Source organism: Equus quagga, chromosome 1, assembly GCF_021613505.1.
Source record: "Equus quagga isolate Etosha38 chromosome 1, UCLA_HA_Equagga_1.0, whole genome shotgun sequence".
NCBI classification, from domain to species: Eukaryota; Metazoa; Chordata; class Mammalia; order Perissodactyla; family Equidae; genus Equus; species Equus quagga.
In genome coordinates this window covers 140,671,175-140,692,752 of record NC_060267.1, presented here as the reverse complement: position 1 = coordinate 140,692,752, position 21,578 = coordinate 140,671,175, and the positions used below count along the sequence as shown (strand labels likewise).

Sequence of the window (21,578 nt, the reverse complement as noted above, 5' to 3'; positions counted from 1 at the left end):
TTTTGCATAGTTGGTATTGTTTATATGGCATTGCTCTTTGATTTTTTCTTTATTTTACTTTCTTTGGGTTTATTCTGCTGTTCTTTTTCCAACTTCTTAAGCTGGATGCTTAGCTCCTTTTGGCCTTTCTTTTATGATATAAGTATTTAATGCTGTAAATTTATTTCTTAATATTGCTTAAACTTCACACGTTACAATATCTTAATTGTCATGTAGACCTCAGTATTTTTCCATATTTTTTTGATCCATGTATTACTTAGAAATGTAATTTAAAATTCCCAAATTTATGAGAATTTTAAATTCATTTCTCATTTTGATTGTTAATTGCATTGGGATCAGAGAATGTGATCTTGTGTGATGCCTAGTCTTTGCGATTTATTGAAAACTGGTTTATGGATTAATACAATGGCCAGTTTTTATAAATGTGTGCTTGAGAAGAATGTATATCCTTGGATACAGGGTTTTATATTTTTATTAATTTTTTTGTCTATATAATCTATCAGTACTTGAGAGATATATTAAACTCCAACTAAGGTGTTGGTTTTATCAATTTTGTCTTGATTTTGGTCTATATAAGTATTTATGTATACATATAGAGATAGACTGTTTTATTAGGCTCATATAAAATTAATAAGATTAGTTTATCTTCCTTTGGTTTGAATCTGTAATTTTGTATTGATTCTATATTTTCCTATTAACACATTTGCCTTCAAAAGCTATTTTGTCTGATATTCATATACCACTGAGCATTTTTTTATTAGTATTTGGTATATGTTTTCCCATCAGACCTTCTGTCTTAATGTTTTAGTTGTTTTTCATAAACCATATAGCTGTATTTTGCTTTTTTTAACCTTTCTTGACAGTATTTTTACCTAACCTGTGTACATTAATGTGATTTTTATTTTTGTTGGACTCATTTCTACCATCTTCCTTAGTGTTTTTTGTTTTGTTTTATTCAATGCTTCTTTCCTTTTCTTGCTTTTTTTTAAAAGACTTTATTTTTTTAGAGTAGTTTTAGGTTTCAGAGCAAAGTTGAGAGAAAGATACAGTAACTTCCTATATACTCCCTCCTCCCACACATGCGTGGCCTTCCCCATTTTCAACATCCCACACCAGAGTGGTGCATTTGTTACAATCAATGAATCTCATTCACACATCATAATCACCCAAGTCCATAGTTTACCTTACAGTTCACTCTTCGTGTTGTATGTTGTGTGGGTTGCCTTTTTGTTTTTGATCCAATATGCGGCACCATTTGTTGAGAAAAAAAACTTTTCTTTTTCCTGTTGAATTGCCTTTGCACCTTTCATGAAAATCAGTTGACCATACATATGTGGCTTTATATCTGACTGTATTCTCTTCCACTCATCTGTGTCTCTCTGCCAATACAAAACTGTCTGGGTTATTGTAACTTGTTGTTGCTAAGTAGTAAGTCTTGAGATCATGTAGAGCAAGTCCTTCAACTTTGTTCTTTTTAACAATTATTTTGGTTATTCTTGGATTTTGCATTCTCATATTCATAAAATCAGCTTGTCAGTTTCTACAAAAAAGGCTGCTGGGATTTTGAGTGGGATTGTGTTGAATTTGTCAATCATCTTTGGGAGAATTAACATCTTAAGAATATTGAATCTTCCAATCCGTGAACATTCCCCAAGTCGTTTTATTTTTGTTTGTATTTGATTTTTGTATAAATGTTTTAAAAACGTGCTTGTATTTGCTTTTTTCTCCTTACTTTGCACAAATGTTAGCATATTGTGCTACTTTTGCACCTTCCTTTTTTAAGATGATAGTGTTTTGGAATTTGTCCCATATTTGAGGATTTCTCTCTGTCTTACAGCTGTATGAATGTATCATGATTTATTTAATATTTAGTATACAGTATATAGTGTTATGAAAAGGAAGCATAAAGTTTGTCGTTAGCGCCATGGAGTCTATTCCAACTCCTAGTGACCCTGTGTACAGCAGAACGAAACCCTGCCTGGTCTTTTTGCGCCATCCTCTCACCTTCTGGTGCTATATCAGACAATTCTCCACTGCTATTCATAGGGGTCTTATGGCCAATTTTTCGTAAGTGGGTGGCCAGGTCCTTCTTCCTAGTCCGTCTTAGTCTGTAAGCTCCCTGAAACCTGTCCACCATGGGTGACCCTGCTGGTGTTTGAAATACTGGAAGCATAGCTTTCAGCATCACAGCAACATGCAGCTGCCACAGTATGACAACTGTCAGACACGTGGTATGGTTCCCTGACCGGGAAATGAACCTGGGCTGTGGCAGTGAGAGTGCTGAATCTTAACCACTAGACCACCAAGCATAAAGCACTATCCAAAAAATATAAAGATATGAATAATTTCAATTTTATGCTGTGGCTGGTTAATAGAGTTGTAACAGCTCCATTTATTGAGTATATGTGCTAAGCACTGTGCTAGCTTCTTTTGATACATTATTTCATTGAACTTCTAATCTACTTTTGAGGTAAGATACTAATTTCCCCATTTTATCCTGTACTATTATGACCTTGCTACTCAAAAATGTAATTCTCAGACTATGGTATCACCTGGGAGCATGTTACAAATGCACAGTCTCAGGCCCACCTCACACCTACTGAATCAGAATCTGAATTTTAACAAGATCCCTAGCTGATTAGTATGCCTATTAAAGTTTGAGAGGCTCTGCCCTGTTGGGTAGGTACCCATATTCCCATTTTGCAGGTATGGGCCTGAGCCTTAAAAAGGTTCAACTGGCCCCAGAGCACACAGCTAGTAAATGGTGGAGCCAGGGGTTGAACTCATATTCATCTGATTCCAGAGCCTGCAGTCTGAACCTTTGTATCCTGCTTGCGATAGGGAATAGAGAGGGGAAACAAGTACTTTATAGACTAAAAGAGCTGACAGAACTTTGCGCTTGAAGGTAATTTCAAGATTTAGCTTGTCTAACTTTCTCATTGTCTGGGTGAAGAAAGGGTTCAGAGAGATTTTGTGATTTGCATTAAGTTAACACAAATAGGGAATGGCAAAATCAGTTCTAGATCCTATGCCTTCTGATTTCCCGCTTGTTCTCTGTCCCTAACATGGAGAGGGGACAGAAAAGGAAAGGGAAAGGAAAATAACTTGAGTATGTTCCTCGATAGACCAGTGTTCTCTCACTGCCCTCTACACCTTTCCTACCGATGTTAGTGTCTGTTGTGACCACCCGGAAGTTGTGATAATATATTTTGCTTTTGCCTAGGTGTTGTCTGGAGGATGGAGAAACAGACGTGTGGCATCGACATCAATGAATAGAGAATCCTCTAGGTCTCATGCAGTCTTTACAATTACAGTAGAGTCAATGGAGAAAAGCAATGAGACTGTGAATATACGGACCTCCCTACTCAATCTGGTGGATTTAGCAGGATCTGAGAGGCAAAAAGATACCCATGCAGAAGGGATGAGGTTGAAAGTAAGATTGTAATTATGGTCTTCAATTTCAGCTTGTATGTGAATTATTACTAGAACTCAATACCAAGCTAAATGTTGTGAGGGCTTCAAAGGAATAACAAATTGCTCCATCTGAAATGTTTAGAAATTTTTGTTATGGGGAAGGGACAGTAAACATACATGGGATAGGACAAGTCTATCAGTAGCAAGAATGTTTGAATTCATGCGAGAAGGGATGATGGCACAAGGGGCAGCAGGGGTCAGAGGAAGGGTGTGACATGGACTGCTTGTGGGAAGCCTGGAAAAGAAGTAGGTCTTGAGTTGTGTTCTCAAAGCGGGAAGATTTGGACACGGAGAGAGGAACAGGGAATACATGCCTGGCAGGGGGACATCTCAAGGGTTATTATGGATGCAGAGTGAATCTGGCATTTGGCATTTCAGCATGGATGAATGGGTGGGTTGAGTTAGAGGTGCCAGTAGGCCCAGATCATTGAGGACCAGGAGTGCCAGGCAAAGTTTGCTCTCAACTCTCCCAACACTGGGAAACACTTAAAGGTTTTGAGTGATTTCGTGAAGAAAGCCTGTTTTATAAAAACAGCCATCTGACCCACCACTGCCACTTTGAAGAGGGGAGAGCGTAAAGAGAAAGGAGAGCAGTTACGCTGTTTAATATTTCAGAGGTGAGGGTAAAGGACCTAGTGGAAGATTCTCTGTAATATGTATGACCAAAGTGTGTATATGTATTGTCAATAAAATCTGTATGGATTCTATAGTTTAGGATACATGAGGGATGGGGAGAGGAGTCGGAAATGGTGGAGGAGAGTACTTTTTGTATTAAAAGTGAGGAATTGAGCCTCCTGAGCTCTCAGGCAGTTTCAGGCAATCTCAGGCTCATGTTTCTATTGAGACGTAAAGCGTAAGAAGAATAGCTTATGGGGGCCAGCCCCATGGCCGAGTGGTTAAGTTCACACGCTCTGCTTCCATGGCCCACGGTTTCATTGGTTTGGATCCTGGGTGTGGACCTAGCACCCCTCATCAAGCCATGCTGAGGCGGAGTCCCAGATGCCACAACTGGAATGACCTACAACTAAAATATACAGCTGTACTGGGGGACTTGGGGAGAAGGAAAAATTAAGAAAAAAATAAATAAAAATTTAGAAAGTGAAAAATAAAAATAATAAAAAAGAAAAATAGCATATATTTATAATAGGCCATATGCTGGGTTTGTTCTAAATGCTATATTAACTCATTTAACCTTCACAAATCTGGAAGTAGGTACTGCTATCCTTCCTATTTCAGTAAATTGTCCAGGGGCGCACAGCTAAGAGTAGAGCTCAGATTCAAACCAAAGTAGTCAGCTCGACAGACAGTGCCCTCAACTGTGGCACTAAACCACCTTTCTGATTTACTTAATGATAGCAGACGGTGGCAACTCTGAAATCAGCTCATCTTGCTTTATAATTTCTACTCTTTCTTGTTTTCTAGTACTTTCACCACTGCAGACCCAATTACCGAAATAAGCTACCTACAGTAAAAATCCAGAGTAACATATTTAACTCATTTTTCTTTTTTCTCCAAACCACTGTTTTAAAGGTTTTTATTATTCTTTACAGAATTAGACTGAGTATTCTCTTGTAATAAGTTCATCAGTGGCTTTGTGGGATGTAGGGCTGCGTTATTAGTTATCATAATGTAGCAAACATTTTAACATAAAAGGGTTGAAAATATGCCTATTAATGTGCTACTCCAACATTTTTTCCTCTGTTCTTTCTAGTTTTTATCCCTAACTATAGGTCAATTTTAAACTATTAACCATCATGAGGTGACATTGATTTTTTTTTTCCTCCTTCTCATGATTTTTGTGTTTGTCTTTCAATATTGAAATTGCATTGTGTATCAAATAGGAAAAGGTTAGGGGATAGTTGAGGGCATCTTTTTTGCTGGAAAGTTAGTTATCCTTAACTAACATTGTCCCTAACTTGACTTTGCGTTCACAGTTGTCACCCTGCTGGGTATATTTTAGTTCAAAATACTAAAAAGAAACCAGTGCACCTAAATTTTTATTCTCTTTCCCCATTGCCTTAGGAAGCAGGTAACATCAACCGATCATTGAGCTGCCTGGGCCAAGTGATAACTGCACTTGTTGATGTGGGTAATGGAAAACAGAGACATGTTTGCTACAGAGACTCCAAACTTACCTTCTTACTCCGGGTAAAGCAGATTATTGCGTTCCTGGGCCTTTTTCTTAATTATGCTCCCTATGGTTGATAGTTGGGTAATCTCTCTCAGCCTTGGTGTAAGGGTATACATTTTTTTTGCTTAAAAAAAGATCTTGTGATTTCTTCCCTGAAAATGTGTACCATTCGTATCATTAAACAGGATTCCCTTGGAGGTAATGCCAAAACAGCCATAATTGCGAATGTTCACCCTGGATCCAGGTGTTTTGGGGAAACCCTGTCAACACTTAATTTTGCTCAAAGAGCCAAGCTGATTAAAAATAAGGTAAAATACTGAGTACCATTAAGTAAATTAGAAAAATACTTAAGTTTGTAGTACCTTACTTTTGTGATTGCCTGATTTACCATTAGTTTTTATTTATTTCTCTGTGAAAGCTTAACTCTAAACAAGATCTCTATTTTGTCTTTCTTAGCCTTGGGTATCACTCATGTAATTTGAGGCCTAGATTGGGTCTTATGTTTAGTATTATTTGGCTGGTTTTTCTTATGGGAAGGCAAAGTTTTGCCTTTGTAATTGGGTTGGAGACTAAATTTATTTACCTAAACGTTATTAGCAGAGTCGTGTGTGCATGTGGTGATGGTGGGGATGCGCTATGAAAATAATTTAATGATGTTGACAAACTTCATTTTCAAGATGCAGTAACTCCAAGGATTCCCTGTTTTTCTTTATATGCAAGAAGCTTCCTTGATATTCATGTATACCAGTGGTCAGAAAACTTTTCCTGGTAAATATTTTAGGCTTCTTGGATCATCTGGTTTCTGTCCCAACTATTCAACCATGCCTTTGTAGTGAGAAGGCATGGAATATAGACTTTTTTTTTTTTTACATAGACAATATGTAAACATATGGGCATGGCTGTGTTCCAGTACAACTTTACAAAAACAGGTGGCAGACTGTATTTGGCTCACGGGCAAGCAGCACTTTGCCAACCCCTGGTGGAGACTGTCAAAATACCAACGAGTCCCCCACCTGTTTTAGAGAAGTTGGAGCCCCCTTTGGTTTTAGACAAAAAACTCACAAATCAATTGGCCGATGAATTTCCTTTCTCTTTCAAAGGAGAAATTGGTCATTCTTACCCCAAAAGTAGACTCCCTGATCATCTTATTATCGTAAGCTTGAAGAGGTCCATGTTGTGTCTTCCCCTGAGTAAGTCAGAAGAGTATTCGTTCGTTTTATTGGATTATCACTCCTGGTAGGATACTTCTAATACAAGGAGGAAAAATCATTAGAGCTTCCTGATCCTGTCTCTTGGGACTTATTAGAAGTTTTTGGAGAGTGGAGAACTGCGGGGATAATTAGAATTGTTATGTCACTGATGTGACAATGGTGTCAGAATATACAAGGAGTGCCTTGTAATGAGTCTGGCCAATAAGAATCAGAAGCAACTAGAAATGGCTTGTGAACACACAGAACAACAAAACTAGGAGCCTTATAGTGGTCACTATCAATGGTAAGTCCCCTGCTGCAGCCTGTCAGTAGAAGGTGGCTAGGATATCTGGGACTTGTTTAAGGATAAACTATTTAGCTCTTTCCCAATGGGCAGACCTGGTTTAAGACAGGAACACAGGGACCTTGGGGCTGTCAGGGTTTTTTCCCTCACTGGAGTATTGGGTATTTCACAACTGGGTCCCTTTTATCTGGTTGGTACTCAGCCATTGGCTCTTGTTATCACCCTGTAGATTTTGTAGGCCTTTTTGAACCTCTTAGAAGTTGTCTCAAATAAGATGTTTCTTTAAGAGTATTTCTTAAAGAGATATTTCTTTAAAATAGCATTTAGTGTGGTAATAAAACAAATGGAGCTGTTAGACCAACCCCTCCTTCCAGAAGGGCTGTTTGGAGATACAGGGTTGGATTCCTCTGGAGAGGGTGGTTTCTGCCAAGCTGGTGGGGCTCCAGCCAGCCCTGCAGTTCATCACACCCTTTATAGAGAGCCAAGACAGATGGCAGATGGCACCTGTCGAGGTTTTTTCTCTTCTCCGTGGGGGAGAGCTGTTTGTCGCAGGAAGCAATGAACATACCCAGATCTCAGGTGTGACCCAGGCTGACAGGATGCAGGACTAGTCAACAGAGCAGAGATCCAAGTGGGAGGGTACAGGAGGAGTTGTGAGTGGGGGAAGACCTCTGGCTCTAGGTCTGAAGGCACGGGGGAAGGAAGCTTCCTCCCCACTCTCCACACTGTGATTCTGGTGCCCTTTTGACTGTCTGTGAGATGAAAGTGCAGTTTTGTTTGGTGTTCTTCATTCCAAATCGTACAAACAAATATAAACACAAGACTCTACGACTCAAAGAGTGCTCTTATAATGCTTTTTAAAAAATTCTCGAATAGGCAGTGGTAAATGAAGACACCCAAGGAAATGTGAGCCAGCTCCAAGCTGAAGTGAAGAGGCTCAAAGAACAGTTGGCCCAGTTTACTTCAGGGCGGGTGCTGCCAGAAAGCTTTCTGACCAGAGGTAAGATGAGCACAGTGTGCTGTATCCTGAAGAAGACCACGTGCGAATGTTAGCGTGAGAACCCTCTGACGACAGTCACAACACAGTGAGGCTACCCAAAATTTTCTACAAGTATCCATCTGTGTTTATTTCACCTACTTAGGAACATGGTACTTTGTCTGCAACCAGATACAGATACCATAGCTACTGAATTCTGTGAGATATGGTGGGAAGGGGGAGTAGAAATAATTTTGAATAATTCGGCCCTAGTAAAAGTGCTAAAAAGAGATACTAATAAATTTAATTTAGATCCACTTCCAAGATTTTGTCATATCATTTTTAATCTGTATGTTTACTAAATAGGATAATAGAGACTTGTTTTTCTTTAAAGAATAGCTAATGTGTAGACTGGATTGATTTGAAATCCAGGATCTGGTAATAACAGTCAGATTCTTCTAGATTAGTTGAGAGCAGTCAATCAAAGGCTGTTTTAGCTCATCCCTGGGTCTTAAAATTGGAGAAATAAACTTTTTTTTCCCCTTTCTTTCTTACTGGATCAATTACAGACAGAGACGAGACTACTTACATGAAGTATTTCCAAGAGGCAATGTTATTCTTTAAGAAATCTGAACAGGAAAAGAAGGTAGGAAACTGAATTAGTATAAAGGTGACTCAAGATTCTTTAGGCTTTTACTATGTGGTGCCTTTCTGAGTGAAATAAATGGCACAAATAAAACAGAGGAAGGCTATGAAAAATCTAATTTTGCCTTTGAGATTAAATGTGAAGTTAGTGTTTGTTGCTTGGTTTGTGAAAATTTAGGGAAGATGAATTATTTTTCATGTCTAACCAAATTATGAATTTCTCAAGTCTCTAGTAGAAAAAATTACCCAATTAGAAGACCTCACCCTCAAAAAAGAAAAATTTATTCAGTCCAATAAAATGATTGTGAAATTCCGAGAGGATCAAATAATGCGCCTGGAGAAACTCCAGAAGGAATCCCGGGGAAGTTTTCTACCTGAGGAGCAGGATCGTTTGCTGTCGGAATTAAGGGATGAGATTCAAACTCTACGAGAACAAGTGAGTATGTAACGTTTGCAGTATTTCTAAAAATAAAAGAAGTCCAAGGCAAATATATGTTTGTCACCAAATTCATGTAATTTAATACAGTGGAAAGTGTTTTAAATGAATTCATCTGACAGTATGATTGCATAATTTCTTTTCCCCCATTTTCCAAAATAGTAAAACCTGAAGGGAAAAGGGAGGAAGTTGTGGTGGTGTAGCTACCAAAGCACTCAGCCCCAGCACTAAGCACCATTCATCCCAGTGGGCAGTTGTGGTTCTCTAAACAGTGTGGCCTCTTTATACTGGAGCCCTTTCAAGTTGTTTTGTTGTTATTTTTCCTTTTCCCTGGGGAGGATGGATAGTTAATCCAGGCACTTCATTAAAAAACAAAGATAACCTTTTATCAGTTTTGTATCTTTCTAGAGGTTTTTATGCATATTCAAACTAAGATAGGTAGATATTTTTACTTTTATTCCTTTTGCACACAAAAGGCAGCTCACCATACACTCTTCTGTACCTTGCCCTTTTCACTTAATCTTGGAGGGTGTTCAACCCTGCTCAATAGAGAGTTTCCTTATTCTTTTCAATGCATTAATTTAAGCAGTCTCCTTTGCATGAAAAGTCTGCCACAGTGTACACCCTTTTGCTTCTCTCTTTACCTGCCTGGGTGAAAGTTTCAAGGGTACAGATCCAGATGTAGAGTAACGGAGTTGTAGGTTGTGCCCATGTTCAGTCTGATCGCAAATGCCAAGTTGCCTTCCACAGTGGCGGCAGACCACCACCAGCAGTGCATGTGGCATTCCTAATGTTTTCTAACGGCTGTTCAGAAAGACTTGTTCATTAAGGAAATGTCTGTAAATGTGTAAGTCTGTAATTCTTCTGTCACAGATAGAGCACCACCCCAGAGTCGCAAAGTATGCTATGGAAAATCATTCTCTCAGAGAGGAGAATAGAAGACTGAGATTATTAGAGCCTGTGAAAAGAGCCCAAGAATTGGATGCCCAGACCATTGCAATACTAGAAAAAGCTTTCTTCGAAGTATCTGGCACAGATGAAAATGACAAAAGTAAGAAATGATTGTTGTATACATGCCTCGTAGGGGCAGAGGGGCTGTTTTAAAGGGCATTTATATTGCCTTGAAGGTGGGGCCTTTGTTTTAGCCTCTAGACTTAGTGTGCTAATTTTTTTTTTTTTTTTAAAGATTTTATTTTTTCCTTTTTCTCCCCAAAGCCCCCCGGTACATAGTTGTGCATTCTTCGTTGTGGGTTCTTCTAGTTGTGGCATGTGGGACGCTGCCTCAGCGTGGTCTGACGAGCAGTGCCATGTCCGCGCCCAGGATTCGAACCAACGAAACACTGGGCCGCCTGCAGCGGAGCGCACGAACTTAACCACTCGGCCACGGGGCCAGCCCCCATTAGTGTGCTAATTTTTTACATACATATTTATGCTTTTATGTTAGCAAAAGGCATTTTCTACACTTCTCAAAAATCACAGAGTAGTAAATTATGTAAGCTAATAGACATATCAAGGAAATATCTATTATATTTTTCTATTTTGTTGATAAAAGATTCAGTATTACTTTTAATTTTTGTTAAATGGAATTTCCTTGTTTTAAGTATTTGAAATGAAAAGTGGTTAACTTATCACAGCACGAATGAATGGAGAGTTGAGAAGTTTATCCACCCGGTTAAGGTCTGTGCAGTGTGAGCTACAGCAGAGCGTGTTCAGACTCATGGTCCCAGCAGCGGATTTTGGTCCTGATGTTGTGGTTGCGGGTCATGCTTGCTAGTGTACACTCTGTTGGTTATATGGTATCTGTTTACTTTTCCTCTGTGGAAAGCAGTCCAGTTAGTACTGAATCTGACTCACAGGCTTGGCAGCTACTGGTGTGAATGCTCTGGGATTTGGTAACAGTGTGTGTTTGCCCCATTCTCAGACTGAATATTTTCATGGTCTTTTATTATACTCTGTACCAGCCTTAGTTTCTTTTGAGGTTGAAATTGAGAAAACTCTTATCTTCTTATTCTGCACTCATAAAGAAACCTGCTTGTGTCCTTTTTAAATTGTTGCTTTCTAAGTCTTCCATTCTGTTATGACTTAATGAAAGAATAAAATTCACAGTATTTGGGTTGTGGAGAGACCAAGATTTTAGACGCAAAGTTAAGACCAGGTTTTCTGTATTATTTCAACTATTGTTCCCTACAATGCTCTGTATTTTGCTGGCCGTTTTGACCTCAATAGTACCTTGACTTAATACCTTTGAAAGATACTAGTGGTGATTTCTGGACCCTACCATCTTCTAAACATGTATCATTTTCTAAGCAACTTTTACATATTTTCCCACACTGAAACTCGGTGGAACTCTCTTTGACATATTCAGTCTTCTAAGTGATCCCTGAAAATTAGAATTTATTATTACCTGGTAGATAATACCAACTTCTTTCAACTTGTTTCCTGTTCTAAAATTCACTGACTGTTAAAACATTAGCTGCTAGCACTAGTTCCTGCAGGATTCAACTAATGGTGTTTCTGCACCCACCAGCGTGTGTGTTGTACTTCAGTCATTGCTTGCTCTTTCTTCTAATGGAAAAGGTGTTGCCTTCAATACGCCCCTCCATCTTGTGGCTTCTCAGCTTCTCAAAAGCTATTTCTAATACTCTTTGACACACTGTGTTTCTCCTGTTGCAGCAAAGGCTCTTGTATTTTAGGGTCTACCTTCCAACCCATTTCTTATTTTTCCTGCTGTGCTTCAAACTTGATACCTGGCAGAGAACTTAGAAAATGTGTTCTGGGGCTGGCCTGGTGGCATAGTGGTTAAGTTTGCATGCTCCACTTCGGCAGCCCAGAATCCAGGTCTGGATCCTGGATGTGGACCTAGCACTGCTCGTTAGGCCACGCTGTGGCAGCATCCCCATAAAATAGAGAAAGACTGGCACAAATGTTAGCTCAGCGACAGTCGTCCTCAAGCAAAAAGAGGAAGATTGGCAACAGATGTCAGTTCAGGGCCAATCTTCCTCACAAAAAAAGAGGAAAAGAAAAAAGTGTGTTCTGTTATTTTTGTCTTTCAAAGACCAAGTTGTTTCCTTATTTCCAGGTCAGCAAGGATTCTCTCCTAAAGCTCCGAAAGAGCCATGCTCGTTAGCGAACTCTGAGAAGTTAAAAGCACAGCTCCTGCTAATTCAGACAGAGCTGAATAATTCAAAGCAAGAATATGAAGAATTCAAAGAACTAACTCGGTAATGTATAAATGCATATTCGTGCTTACTTTTTTTCGTATCTTTTAGTGTTGATTTGTTTTAGTGTTTAACATTGACAATTTGAGCATTTCACTTTAAATATTAAATTCTCATATAGCAACTAGCTTGTTTAGACGTAAAGGAAAGGGGCTTGCTTCTAGCTCTTTTTTTTTTTCTTTTGAGTGGAGATGTAATTGACATAAACTTCTAGCTCTTTAATAATATATTTAATGAACTAGATGATATGAGTGTTTTAAGGGATGTACCTGTTGAGATGAGTGTGTATTGAACTTACACAGTGAATTCTTTATCTGGCCACCAAATTTAAATCACTGTTGTTATTAATTAAATTAGGATTTTTAGAAATTACATATTTCTTAATATTCTTAGTTGATGCACTTTGTGTAAAAACAAAGATAAGCCACATTCATATTATAGCTAAAATTAATCCTGTTCTAAAATATAAAGAAGTGTTTTTTTTTAAAAATAATGTGTATGGCGTCATCATGGACTATTTGGGCTTTGAATTGGAGCGCCACTGTTTCCTAGTTGAACACCTTAAACCATCATCAATCTCTGAGCTGTACTTTGCCCAACTGGAAAATGGGGGTAATAATCTAAGAATATCTCTGATATAAAGATATAACTATAAAGTTATGTGAGAGTATAAACTGTAAAGTATTCTACAATTGTGTGACATTACTCATTACCTGAAATACTCAATTTTATAATATCTATTAGGAAAAGGCAGCTAGAATTAGAATCAGAACTTCAGGCTTTGCAAAAAGCGAACCTTAATCTTGAAAATCTTTTGGAAGCAACAAAAGCCTGCAAGCGGCAAGAAGTTTCTCAGCTGAATAAAATTCATGCTGAAACACTTAAGGTAGGTAATCTGAAGCAATACTTCAATCTTAAATGAGTGCTATTTCATTTGTTAATAATGGAGGAAGTCTGCACAGATATCTCCAGATACAGACACAGATATCTCCAGATACAGATAGAATCCCTTGCAGACAGTAACCCTGGGGTGACACGGTCCTCGTCTTCGGATGTATACCCCCAGTGGCAGGGTGGTGTAGGAAAGAATACAGCATGTGGAGTCAGACCTGGGTTCAAGTTCTAATCTGTCATTAAGCATAGGCAGGGTTTCCTAACTTCTGAGCCTCATTATTTGTTGTGTCTGAATTGGCAATGAGGGTAATAGAACTGCAGGGTTTTAGAGCATTAAATGAGGTAGTAAAGTGCCTAGCGCCTGGGAGGTCTCAGTAAATGGCAGCTGTTGCCCTACTGTGTCATGTGCTCAAAGCTTGCAGTGGAAGAATAGAATCCTAAAGACAAAGACCACTAAAGGATCACAGGTACCACTGGGATAACAGGAGGCATAAATAACCATAGTCCTCATGAAAGAAAACATTGAACATCTGAGGATGAGGAGAGAGAAGGAGAGTACACGAGGGAAGCAGAAGGCTAAAAAGTGAAGATGCTGATGCTGGTGATTGTCGCTTTTTGTACCAAATTCCCTGACAGCTAAAAAAAAACTTTCCCTATACATCTTAAAAATAAATAGATGTTTATCGCTAACGATTGTCTTTAGCAGTGATGCTTTTTGTTCACTTAATAGGAAACTGCTTTTAAAAGTAATTTTACTCATTTGTTTGATTAGGTAATTCACATGACTGGAATTTTTAAAGGTACAAAGAATATTTGGTGACAAGTCTCTTTCTGTCTGCTGTCTTTCCAGCCAACCAGGACCCCCTTTGGAGGCAGTCAATGTCACCAAGTCTTTTTTTGTTTTTGTTTTCTTTCTTTTTCTTATTTTACGCAGCAGTAGCATATAGTATACATCATTCTACACCTTGATTTTTTTTTAATAATGATATTTTAGAGTTTGTCCCATGTCCGAAGGGAAAAAAAAGAACCTTCTTTTTGTTTTTGTTTTTTGGTTTGTTTTGGCACTTGCACAAAAATGTATTATATAGATATTTCATGAATTACTGAACCTGGAAAAATGCTATTTCTTATAAAGGTAGAATTTTTTTCTTTGCTTTTTAAGAAAGATGACCTTTAATATCTGTGTAGGAAATTATTTTAAAATGCTTGCAGAATATCACCAAATGTTTTGTAATTTGCATCTGTAGCCCCTTAGCCCAGCAGAATTACAGAGCTTGAAGCACTCTGGCATTCTAGGCCCGCTTCTTTTGTTTATAGCTGAGCAAACCAGGACAAAAGGGATTACAAAGTTTGCTGAGAGTAGCATAGCAATTCAGATCTTTTGTTGTTTGTCCATTTTTAATTGTATGAGTACTTTATGAATACATTCTCCTTGTTTGAAAGAAATATACCTATGTATACAAGTTTAGGTTAAGACTCCTTTTGAGCACCACTGCCAATCTGAGTCTAATCTCGTCCTTCATCCCCCATTCCCAGGAGCAATTTGTTATCAGTTTGGGAATCTTTTTTCTTAGCAATTTTGTACAGTAAATATTACATGGACTGAGAAGATTATGTAGAGTTATAGATTGTTTTTTGTTGTGCTTTGTTTTTAAAAATGAATAGAATCATCCTACATATGTTATTCCGCAGTGGGCTTCTGTTAACTCAGGGATATGCCTTGGGTCTTCCACATTAACTAGTGCCTAGAGCTCTACCTCATTTTAAACCTAGCCTTCCTTGTTTTGGATGACCCCTGGCTTATTTAGCTGGTTTCCAGTGTAAGCATTCTCTGGGGTGGATTCTGTGAAGGAGAAGTGGTAGTCTTAGGATGTCTCAGCATTGGAGTCAGTCCTGCTGAAGTGTCCTCCGAGTGGCTGCACCATGTGCCTTCCCAGGAAGTCTGGGAGCACTCATTCCCCAGCACCCGCCCTGGGAACTGGCATTGTCAGGCTCTTTAATGCTCCACAGTCTGATGGATGAAAAATGATGTCTTGTTAAGGTTTTAATTCTCATTTCCCTCATTTCTAAGGAAGTTGAACATCTTTTCCTATGTTCATTGTCCATCTGTATATCCTTTTCCATGAAAAAAAAGCCTTTCTTCCTACTAGTTGTTTATGTTTTTCTTCTTATTTGTAGTTTTTATACGTTAATCTTTTGTTTATTACCTATACTGCCATTATACTCTGCCATCATGTTGCTTGTCTTTTATCTTTGTATGTGATACTTTTGTTGTACAAAAGTTTTAAAATTTTGGTATAGCTAGGTTTATTGATCTTTTACCTTTTGACTCCTTTTTTTGCATTTTTTAAAGGCCCACACAGTCTCAAGACCATCAATATATTCTACTTTCTTTTACCACTTTTATAATTTTGTTTTGACATTGAGATGTTTAATGCATTTGCTGTTTTATTTTTGAATGTTATGACATAGGGATTTAACTTTTTTTTTAATAGTCCATGTTTTTCTCACTAGTTTGAACTTTCCACATATAAATCATTCTCTTTCTGGACTTCGTATTTTTTCCAGTGTTCTATTTGACTATTCATATGCTAATAATGACTATTTTAATGACCATACCCTTTTTTTTTTTGGAGGAAGATTAGCCCTGAGCTAATATCCCCTGCCAATCCTCCTCTTTTTTGCTGAGGAAGACTGGCCCTTAGCTAACATCCATGCCCATCTTCCTCTATTTTATGTGAGATGCCTGCCACGGCGTGGCTTGCCAAGCTGTGTGTAGGTCTGTACCTGGCATCCAAACTGGCAAAAGTGTGAACTTACCCGCTGCACCACTGGGCTGGCCCCTGACCGTACCCTTATAATGTATTTTTATATTAGCCAGAGAAGTCTTTCCAATTTGTTCTCTTTTTAACTGTATTTTCCTGTATTTAACATTTATTCTTTGTATAAAGTTTGGAATCAGCTTATCAAGTTTCATTTTTTAAAATCTTGCTGGAATTTTATTTGAGACTCTGTTGAATTGATAAATTTGTTTCCACTTGGGCACTTCTATGCTGCCTCTCAAGGATACTTTTTCTTTTCTTTTGATGAATAGAATTTCAATTTTATCTTCTCTGTTCACACAGTTACTAAATATGCTATTTTTTCATCTGCTAATGTTGTTTTCTGTAATCATTTTTTTGCTGCAGATTATAGCTACACCAACCAAGGCTTATCAACTTTGGCCTCAAACAAAATTAAGCCCTGAAGTAGGGAGCTTTGGCTCTATGCACACTCAGAATTCTAGCAAGTTAGATGATGATATCTTAAATGAGCCCATTCCGCCTGAGATGAATGAACAAGCGTTTGAGGCCATTTCTGAAGAGCTCAGAATGGTGCAGGTAATGTTTAATTTTAGAAAAAATAAATAGACATTCATTTAAACAAATTTTCTATATCATTTTAACTCTGTATAATTTGCAGTGTTCAAACCTGTTTAGTATTAAAATTGTATCTTTTTAAGTGTGGATTTGTAAAGGTCCTTGGCTTAGAAATCGGCCTACTGTTGTTCTTTTAATTCGCTTTGCAGTATTTAGCAAGTCACTGTCCAATCTCCCTGGGCTTTGGTTCTCTCATATGTAAAAAGACCAATTTGCCACTAGCTTCAGGTTCCAGAACTGGTTTATATGGCACAGTACTGTGTCTGCTAAAGGGAATTAAAATACTGTAGTTGAAAGAATCTTCTTACAGATCAAATTTTAGATGGCTTTTCGTGTATTTGAAATAATATGTAAAATTGTTTATCTCAGAATTCTGGTGATTTGTTTATTTTTTTTATTTTTTTTATTTATTTTTTTAATTTTATTTTTTCCTTTTTCTCCCCAAAGCCCCCCAGTACATAGTTGTGTATTCTTCGTTGTGGGTTCTTCTAGTTGTGGCACGTGGGACGCTGCCTCAGCGTGGTCTGATGAGCAGTGCCATGTCCGCGCCCAGGATTCGAACTAACGAAACACTGGGCCGCCTGCAGCGGAGCGCGCGAACTTAACCACTCGGCCACGGGGCCAGCCCCCGGTGATTTGTTTATTTTTTTAAAAAGTTTTTCTACTGTCTAGTAAAACTTAGAGTGAGTCAGACCAGCCCAAATTTCAAAATTTTGCCCTTTCTGAGGCATGGAAGCTTTTCTGGTGAAAGCACTCCATGTAGCCCTGTGAAAGCTTCTTAGAAGTCTCAAGATGGCTCTATGATTCAATTCATGATTTTAATTTTAATCACTTCTTTCCTTTGTGTTTCAAATTATCCACTTTGAGGGACCATAAGTATAATTGTGAAACGTGAGAAACCAGTAGTGTAGTCTTTTGAAATTGTTTTCTGGCTCCAGACTGGCCTTTGATACCTTTGTCCATATGAGGTTTTGAGTTTTGTTTTTTGTTTTTTTAATGCAGAAGAAATGGTGGAATGTCTGATATTTCCATTAAAAGGATTTTTGACATCTGAAGTTTTTGTGTTGCAGGAACAAATGAGTGCCCTTCAAGTCAAGTTGGATGAAGAACAGCATAAAAACCTAAAGCTCCAGCAGCACGTCGACAAACTGGAACATCATTCTACACAAATGCAGGAGGTGAGACCGAGAGCGTGGCCTCAGGAAACGTATGACACAAATCCTCAAAGTAAGACTATTGCAGGAAGAAAGTGACTTCACAAAGCCTCAGTCAAGACTTACTTGAGTTGTATTCTCTACTTTCTTGCTTCACATAGTGTCTGATAATGAGAGACACACCCTTGAAATCTGGCCCACTTAGTCAAGAGTGCAAATGGATCCCTAGCTGTTTGTTCAGAAGAAAGCAAGTTGGGTGGTCCAGGTGCTTACAGTGACCCTTTCCTTTGTTGCTCATCCTCACTGCAGTTCACAGGAGCAACCAATTTTCTCCTGGTCAGAGACCTTATAAAACTAGATTTTAAAGACAGAAACAAGGTAATGATTTGGGCGGTATCTTGACATGCCACTATTCCTTTTCCAGTAAATTTCTCTCTTTCTCAAAGCTTTTCTCATCAGAAAGATCTGATTGGACCAAACAGCAGCAAGAGCATCTCTCACGATTGAATGTCCTTGAAAAGCAGCTTCTGGACACTCAAACTAAGAATGACTGTAAGTTTGAACATCTGGGAGCTTTGTGATCTGAATCCTGTAACTCAGTATCTTTTTACTCATATGAGTAAATCTTGTCCCTGTGTTTTTGGTTGGTCATTTTTTGTTTGTTTGTTTTTAATGAGATGACCAGACTTGAGTTTGCATGGCAGTGGTAATAGTAATATATCATAAAGGGTAATTTCTCTAGGACTGCTCACAAACAAATGATACAGCTGTTTGCTTAAAGTTTTAATACTGCTTTGAAAATCAAAAAAAAAGATAGCCATTATATTTTCTTTGGTCTTCCAGTTGGAATTTCCGTAGAAAACCAGAAGTATGTAATCCACTTTGGAAAGTTCTGGTACATTTCCAAGGGATTTTCAATCACTAAGAATAGGATACTTAAAATATGTTAAATATCATGATTTTTTTCCCTTATATTAAGAGTCTTGATGCAAATTCTACAGGAGAAATGTAGAAAAATCAAGTGACCTACAAGCCAGGGACAGATATTAACTCCTCCTTTTTTGGTAGAAATATACCAAAAACCATGAGCAAGGGAGAGGAAGAAAACAGAAATCTCAGCGCTCTTAGGTACCTCCCAGTTGGTTGTTCAACATCCTTAGTTAAAATGATCTCTTCAGCTTGTTTTTGCTCATTGTATAAAGAGTGCCTGTCACATTTATTTGCCTACTTTGTAAAAAAATATGTAAAGAAAGCTGTTGAGGATTTGTTTTGTTTGTTTTTTAGTTTTGAAAAGTGAGGTGCATGACCTGCGAGTAGTTCTTCATTCTGCAGACAAGGAGCTGTCTTCAGTGAAATTGGAGTATAGTTCATTCAGAGCAAGTCAGGAGAAAGAACTCAACAACCTTTCAGAAAAGCACATGCATGTACAGCTTCAACTAGATAATGTCAGGTAGAGTTGTTCTGTTATGGTTTAGGTTGCCTAATTGGCCTGTAACCCACGACTGCTTGAAGTGCAAGTGCTGTAAACCCAACTCAGACTAGTTAAACAGAAAGGTAATTTATTGACTCACAATATTGGGAAGCCCCAGAGATGATTTTGGTTTCAGGAACAAACTAGATTGAGTCTCAAACAATATTGTCACTGCGCATTCTTTCTCTCTCTCTCTTCCTCTCTGTCTTATTCTCCCTCTCTCTCTCTCTCTCCCTTTCTCCCTGCTCTGCTTCCCTCTGTGTTGCCCTTATTCTCTCCTACTATCAAGGGCCTTCTTCTATTTGACAGGGAACAGGTTGCCTCGGACAGCTCCATATTCTGGCTCCCAGCATTAATAACCCCTGTGAATAAATCCTCTTCCCAACAGCTATATATCAATCCCAGGAAAAGTTTGAATTGTTCTTGCTTGAGTCATCTACTTACCTTTGGACCAGTCATTTACCAAGGGTTTGAGGTGATGTTGGCCCAATATAGGTGATGTGACTGTTCCAGAGGGAAAAGTGTGCTCTTATTAGAAGGGACAGTCCAAGGTGGACCAAATCAATAGTTGTCACCATTGTCCACAGTAAGTCTCTGGAGGCTAGGTGGTTAGTCAGGTGCTGGTAATCTTGAAACAAAGTAATCTAAGATGTGAATTGTTGGTTTTATTGGGGTTTTTTTCTTGCTAATTTCAGCCTTTTGTAAAACATAACTTAAAACCAGTTTGTGTTTTTTTGGTGTGGATTTTTTTTTCTTTTGGTGAGGAAGATTGGCCCTGAGCTAACGTCTGTTGCCAATCTTCCTCTTTTTGCTTGAGGAAGACTGTCGCTGAGCTAAGATCTGTGCCAGTCTTCCTCCACTTTGTATGTGGGTCACCACCACAGCATGGTGTGATGAGTGGTGTGTAGGTCTGCACCTGGGATCCAGACCTGTGAACCCTGGGCCACTGAAGCAGAGCATGCAAACTTAACCACTATGCCATTGCACCAGCCCCCATTTTGTGTTTTTGATGCTATCTCCTGGGTCCATGGCAATAATTTAATAATGGACATTTTGAATGTGATACCATGAGTGTGGTATGAGTGTGACTTCTCACTCTAGAAAAGCTGCTAATGGGAAACCTTGAATTTAAGTTTTGTAGAAGTTGCAAAGATTAAAACCTGTAGCTCTTGAGTATTTTCTAAATTTACAACAAGGAATTAAAATAGAGGAAGAAACTTGAGATGTGCAGGCTAAATCAACCCATGGATATGTTTTTGTTGGGCCTGCCCAGTGTTTTTTAAAAGAAAGTTTAACATAGCATTTTTAAAATTGAGAGCTTTTTTGTAAAAATTCGTATTTCAGCATCCTCTTAAAAGTCAGTTTGGTGGCACTGGGCCCACATTCCTGCGTGGGAGCTGTCAGCCGCCACGTGCATCGCTCCTTTCCTTTAGAGAGGGGCATGTGCTGTGTGGGTCAGCACAGCCTCCACCACCCCTGTGCTGTGTCCCCAAAACCAAGGCTGAAGGTCGGTTGCCATTTATCATCACAGGTGCACTATTGTCTTTTCTTACACCTGGCATTGATTTTTAACATCTGAATCACTGAATCTAATCTTGGCTCTGTCATAAACTAGTTTTGTGTGATTTTTTGAAAAGTTACTCCGCTAATCTCATTGAATCTTCATTTCGTCATGTTTACATGTCAGAGTTGAACTAGGTTTAAAATGTTAAGAATCCACTATATTTGGCTGTGTACTTAAATTCTATCTTAAAAATATCAGATACTTTCTCGCTTTTTAAATTGGACATCATTGAATTTTTTTGCAGTGTCTCAAGTGTAATGTTGGGTACATCACTTATTGGGCTGCTTATTCTCCATCGTGGCGCTCACAGGTTGTTAAGGCCACTGCATGAAACCGCACAACAGTGCTACCTGTTTGTTGAGTTATTTGCCTGCTATATATGTGGTTTGTACCATAAGTACATTTCCCCTCCCTACCATCTATCATCTATATATCCATCTTTAGCCACTGATTTATACCACTTTATGATTTGCTGCTTCTGCTCTGCTTTGAGTTACTAAAGCAGATAGAGCCATGTCTAATAACCCTCCGTGGACAAGCTGGGACATCTGTTTTGCATGATCCAGTGGTCAGGCCGGTTGTTTACTAGTTCCTGGCTGAGCTCTGGATGCTTGAGCCTGTCACATTCTGTTGCAGAGGGGAATGAGAGGATGAAAACCTAAAGAGCGGTACATAATAATCATGTGAATTAAAAGATAGTTC

The 21,578-nt window shown here is 38.5% G+C and overlaps 1 protein-coding gene across 3 annotated transcripts in view; it reads left to right on the top strand.

Moving 5' to 3' along the window:
• The window catches only part of KIF15 (kinesin family member 15), a 62,181-nt gene that overhangs the window by 23,474 nt on the left and 17,129 nt on the right, over positions 1-21,578 (top strand). For all 3 annotated transcript variants that reach the window (XR_006891729.1, XM_046684009.1, XM_046684023.1), the window contains exons 8-20: positions 3,224-3,433; positions 5,497-5,622; positions 5,791-5,913; positions 7,976-8,099; positions 8,645-8,721; positions 8,947-9,156; positions 10,030-10,207; positions 12,236-12,377; positions 13,119-13,260; positions 16,457-16,648; positions 17,758-17,865; positions 18,288-18,393; positions 19,126-19,291. Coding sequence is in view for 2 of the 3 variants with exons in the window: in XM_046684009.1 (XP_046539965.1) it covers positions 3,224-3,433; positions 5,497-5,622; positions 5,791-5,913; positions 7,976-8,099; positions 8,645-8,721; positions 8,947-9,156; positions 10,030-10,207; positions 12,236-12,377; positions 13,119-13,260; positions 16,457-16,648; positions 17,758-17,865; positions 18,288-18,393; positions 19,126-19,291 (1,904 nt within the window). In the remaining variant the exon portion in view is untranslated. The remainder of the gene's footprint in view (positions 1-3,223; positions 3,434-5,496; positions 5,623-5,790; positions 5,914-7,975; positions 8,100-8,644; positions 8,722-8,946; positions 9,157-10,029; positions 10,208-12,235; positions 12,378-13,118; positions 13,261-16,456; positions 16,649-17,757; positions 17,866-18,287; positions 18,394-19,125; positions 19,292-21,578) is intronic.